Source organism: Austrofundulus limnaeus, unplaced genomic scaffold, assembly GCF_001266775.1.
Source record: "Austrofundulus limnaeus strain Quisiro unplaced genomic scaffold, Austrofundulus_limnaeus-1.0 Scaffold9, whole genome shotgun sequence".
NCBI classification, from domain to species: domain Eukaryota; kingdom Metazoa; phylum Chordata; class Actinopteri; order Cyprinodontiformes; family Rivulidae; genus Austrofundulus; species Austrofundulus limnaeus.
The window spans coordinates 5,062,793-5,068,553 of record NW_013952411.1 but is presented as its reverse complement, the minus strand read 5'-3'; the positions used below and the strand labels follow the sequence as shown (position 1 = coordinate 5,068,553).

The following is a 5,761-nucleotide window of genomic DNA, read 5'->3' as shown; positions in this document are numbered from 1 at the left end:
CACACACACACACACACACACACACACACACACACACACACACACACACACACACACACACGAGGGATTAGCTTAGCTTGAAATGTTAAAATAAATAAAAGAAGGAAATCAAAGCATCAGAGGGTTGAATGATCAGGGACACAAACCTCTTGTGTTTGATAGATTTTTTTTTTTAGTTTTTTAACAGCTTATGAGATTGTAATACCTCATGAACTACTAAAGTTGTACAGAAACTTGCAGGAAGTGATCAGTGAATGTACGTCTATAACTCATGCACTTTTGAAGTCGAGATGATCTCAGATGGCCACAGCCAGTCCAACTTACTGTAACTAACACAGATGGTTTTACAGATAATGAGTTCAATGTGACAGTAGCTGATACCGATCCCCAACATCGCACAATATTTTAATTAAAAAGTTTATTAACCTTTATTTAATCAGGCAAATCCCATTGAGATCACAGATCTCTTTTGCRAGGGAGGCCTGAAGGCAGCCTGACATGAATGTTTTTTGGTCTGTGGGAGAAAACCCACGCAAGCAYGAAGAAAAATATGTAAACTCCACACAGAAAGACCCCAGGTCTGAACTGGGGATCTAACCCAGGACCTTCTTGCTGTGAGGCATCAGTGCTAACCACTGTTCCGTCGTGCTGCTGATGACCCAGGATTAAATTTACTGAAGATCAAGTTGTTAGAGAGCAAAAACTGGCCATAGAGTGATTAATAAGTTTAAAAAAAAGTTTATCTTAAACCAAATAAAGAGGTTGCAWGTCTTGTAGTGCTGCCTTCAGTTTCCATAAACATCCTGTTTTTACTGACACGTCATACGTTTTGTCATGCTGATTATTGTTCTGTTGACACAGAGCCCGTCAGAACTGTCCTGTGGACTTCCAGCTGTCTGTGAAGGACCTGGATGGGGACAAGGTGAGGTGTCGTTTTGCCCGAGCCGACAAGGGAGAGTGCCTGAACTGCACTCAGCATGCTTTCCTAACACTGGATGAGGTAACGTTCTGTTTTCAGCATTTCTGAAAGCAAATGTCAGTGTTTTCAGGCCATAACAGAACAATCCTAACGTTTTTAGTAAGTGTATATGTATGTCTTCTTTTAATGTATATGTGTATATACAAGTAGATTAGATTTTAAAAAATATAAAGTGATTTAAACTATAAAAGCTAAACTAAAGGACAACTCCTCTAAACTGTCCTCAAATACACCACCTTGTTTTCTACCTACAAATAAATCTTATGCATAATCTGTTCTTCATAGTCGTTACATTCTTAATAATTAATTTTCCTTTTGGATTAATTTAATTTAATTTAATTTAATTTAATTTAATTTAATTTGATTTGATTTAACTGAAGTGAAATGAACTGAATTGAATTGAATCAAATCAAAACACAACTTCAACGCTCCAGGCTCCTCAGTCTTTTTACGCGCAATTTAACTTTGCAAATAAAACGTCTCCATTCCAACTGCCTTGTTGAAAAAAATTATAAAAATAAAAATTCCAGGACTTAGGGGTTTATGTAAAATACAAGGTTTTCAGGGATTATGGTGATTGAAATRACTTTAAAATAACTTTTTATTGTTTTATTATTTTCTATTGTTTTGCAGCAATATTTAAGACAATAAACCTGAACAGCGTGTTTATTTCCTGGTCTTACTGTGCAGCTCAGTTACAGAGACATGTAAGAACGTTCAGTCCTGCTGACTTACCAGCTGCCTGCTTCTCAGAAGGACGCATCATTCAGTACATGACTTCAATACTTGCTGTAAAATACAGGATCCAATTTAGCGTTTGTTAGTTTAGTTGAAAGCAGATAAAAGACCTACGCTATGTTGATTCATTATTATTATTATAACTATTTTGTGTATTTTTGATCTTATCAGTTTGATTTCCCACAGAATATTTGAGTCTGGAAAGTCCTCCTGTTAATGTTTTTTTTTTTTTTTTGGCTGACTTGTTTTATCAGGAGAAATGCRTATTGTCATTTACTGGAAATGCAGTCCCAGGACAGTATTTCATCYACCTGATGGCAGAGGACCTGATCCCTGTTCCCAAAATAAGCCAAGTCATTGACATCACCCCACTCAGCTCCGTGCCCTTGCACCTCTCTCTCAGTGGTAAGTCTGTCGTTTCCACAGTCATTCTGAATCAAACAGGGCTGCCTCTTTCATTTCACAGCTTTACATGACCAACTACATGTGATAAATTGTGCATTAAAACAAAGATTTCTTGTTATTTATTTGTGCTCATTGTGACTCTCATCTATCACRTCAAACTTCAGCTTAGATAAATTAGACTTACAGTCAATAACTGTAGCACCATCTTAAATTGGGTTTACTCCAAAAGTTAATCAGTTGTAGCTGTACATCCAGTGATTTCTCTCTGAGTTTTATTCAAATTTATTCAGTGGTTCATGAGATATTTTGCTAACAGATGCACACAAWCGCCCACCTTTCAGCTTTGAAATATTTTTTCCTCCTTCTTTACATGAATATCATTTTTTCTTTAGTTCAAACGTAAAAAAAAAAAGATCAACCATTTATTTTTGATTTTTACTTCTATAATGTAATAAATAATAGTTAATATGTTTTCTTCATCTCGAGCTTCTAGTGAAGGTGTCCTCAGTCTTAGTGGCTGTTAAAGTGTTTTCAGCCAGCTGGAAGTGAACTACGGGCTGCCAGTGGACCATCACAGTTCTAGCACATTTCGATGTTCAGCACACATTTTATTTAGAGGCCAAACAAGCAGAAAGGGCAGTTTTGATTGTAAAGGTTGCAGACCTCTGGACTATGAGCTTAAACAGCATTTCAAAACCTTTGTGCACCCAATGATGCCGAACAGTGTAGAGTCTCCTTCAGCAGCAATACGTTGATGATGTCATCTTGTGTTTACAAAATCAAATTATTCATGGTGAGGTCTGAACTTTTGATTGGATCATTGCAACGCCTTCATTCATTCTGGTGTAAATTTGCTGCCGTGTTTGGGATTGTTGTCCTGTTGCATGACATTTTGGGCCAAGCTTTCATTGTCAGACTGTTGGCGTCTTCTGTGTATCAAATACTTTGTTACACAGAGGAGTTCTTGGTCAGCTTTATAACTGCAGGTTCCTTTAGCAGCCAAACATCATCAGCCCCACAGGTGCTTGGTAGTCTGTACTGAGTGAGAGGTTTGAGTTTCACCTTCTATACTGTGATGAGTTCTGACCAARCTTTGCTTTTGTGTTTYTGTCTGTCAAAAAAAAAATCTTGCAAAGATCTTCTGGTTTCCACAGATGCAATATTGAGAATCTAAAGGCCCTGTCATACTATAATGTTTTAAACAACTTAGGCCAACTYATAGAATTGTTTTGTCTGTTTATGTCTACTAATAAAAGCTATATACTGTATTTGATCAATCTGTTGAACACGCCTAAAATAGGCTTCCATTTTATTTTCTTAACTCMATTTTCAACATAGAGGTCTTTAAAGTTGTCAGAAGTTGGCATAAATTGTGTAAAATGTTATAGTGTGACAGGGTGTTAGGTTGTGCTCATGTGTTCTTTTAAGACACAAGAAGCTTTTGCTGGCAGCTCATCTCAKCGTGTCATGCATTAAAGTTTATAAATGAAAGTTAAATCTCTATAGATGACATTTCACTTTAGAAATTTGGAACTTTTTTTTTAAACAGCAACTGCTTCATGCTTCTGTCTGGGTCTTTTAGTAAACTGAAGCTCAAATGTGGTTGGAGCTCATGAGTTAGTCTTTTTTTATATAAAAGTTATTCCCATCTTCTGCAGTTCATATAAACATATTGTAGATTATAATAGTGAATCACAAATGTTTTAAATTAGATTGATTTAAGGCTGTGTACATAATGTTTAAAAAGTTTCTGAAGCATGTTTGTTCCTGTCTTCTAGTGGAAGAGTGGAGTTTCAGCTGCAGAACTGAACCAGTGGTGACAGATGGGACCCCTGAGCAGCACTCTGTGCTCTTTGTCATGCCCTTCCAGGAGGTGAAGTTCAACACAAACTACAAGTCAAATCTCGAGAGGTGCGTCAACAATGTCCTAAAAATAAGTGGCGTTAATAGTTTTATCTCTAAGTGTTCTTATATTACCCTGAGAAACTTTGTGAAGACACAAATGCGTCACGTTATTTTCTCACATTATCCTTCTGTGAGCTGCAGTCGTGTCTAATTACACAGCTGAGTTTGCTGCTTTAGTTTTGTTACATAGTTTGTGTGTATACAGATATGATCTAAAACCCCATTGAGTTAGCTAAMCAACCTTTGTCTGTGTTGATTCTAGATGTTAGTTACCAACATTCTTAAAGTTCTTTTTATTAATTACAGATTTTATGTATAAAGAAATCTTAATAACTGCAACAATGCATTACACCTATAGGATGGCAGAAATATTTTTTTTTCTTGTAGTGTAGTCTACTTATCTAATTGTAACACAATAAGGTTTTCTATTTATCACACTTATCTTCTTGTTAACAAATCAGTTCAGAGCTCCAGTTACTAAGATGTATGCAGATATGAGACAATAATCAGAAATCTGTTAGTTCAGCTTCACATGACTGCAGTTTTGAGAACTGTGCTATAACTTGTGTGGTTCTGATCAGTTGAGATAGACTTTGTTTTTTAAGCCAATTGTGTATTTTCACTTGATCAAGTCACAAGTTCTGCTGCCATTCATCCAGTTTGTTAGGAATATTGTATCCTGGATAAAAGAGAATCTACTCTAACATACAAATTGTGCATTCTAGCTTCATTTTTCCCTGGTACAAAATAATGAAACCTCTGTTGCTGAATGTGGTTGTCACACAGACATAAACAGGATGCATGTGTCTTTCTGTACTCTAAAAGAAGCAGACATGACTTGTACATGATGCACGTTGAGCAGTGCAGATTAGTTACATCACTGTCTACCTGTTTGTCAGTTTTAGGAGCCGATTGTTGGAGTTTTGGAGCTTTTCTTTGGGTTTGTTTAATTTTTTAATTTTAGAACTAAAGGGGGTTCTCTCCTTCCTTGCAGTGTTTTGGAGGTGGCAGTGGTCGGCCCCCCTGACCTGTACAGGGTAGGCTTTGCATCAGTTGGTCCCTTGGCGACGTTGACCACGGCTTGGATCCGTTCTGAAAACAACCAGACTCGACTTTTGCCCATTTGCTTTGTTGCAAACACCCAGAGGTATGTCATTTGAAAACTTTCAATTATTGGTGCTTGAAATAAACCACTGCAGCAGTTTGATTACAGCCAAACACTGCTTATACTTGCCTTTTTTTTATCTTTTATACATTTTTACACAATGACATTTTAATCTACATGTACCAAAATGTATATTTGTGTAAAAGTAAATGGTAATTTATTTACTCATGCAATTTTGTGTCAAAAATAAAGTTTGAACGAGATCCTAATCCTTCCAACTTGCTTTAAAGAGTCATTACATTTAGACAAATATAAAACTTGAAAAGCCTGATCAAACATCACTCTGTAACGGATATTACCACATGGGCTAAGGGACATGTCAGAAAACTGTCGTCATTGAACACAGTTCATCTCTACATCTACAAGCACATGCTACAACTCTATCATGCAAAGCCAGATACAGCGGGTAAAATAAATATTGAACACGTCACCATTTTTCTCAGTAAATATATTACTAGAGGTGCTAATGACATGAAAATTTCACCAGTCAGTAACAACCCAAGTGATCCAAAGAAATCAAACCATAAATGTCCAGAAATTAAGTTATTTGTAATAATGTGGAATGGCAC

The 5,761-nt window shown here is 36.4% G+C and overlaps 1 protein-coding gene across 1 annotated transcript in view; it reads left to right on the top strand.

The window, feature by feature from the left end:
- Positions 1 to 5,761, top strand: part of LOC106512998 (uncharacterized) — a gene marked incomplete at its 5' end in the record, with an annotated part of 14,472 nt that overhangs the window by 220 nt on the left and 8,491 nt on the right. The window contains 4 exon segments of the mRNA XM_014001614.1: positions 862 to 1,000; positions 1,972 to 2,122; positions 3,901 to 4,033; positions 5,022 to 5,174. Of these exon segments, the coding sequence (XP_013857068.1) occupies positions 2,032 to 2,122; positions 3,901 to 4,033; positions 5,022 to 5,174 (377 nt within the window).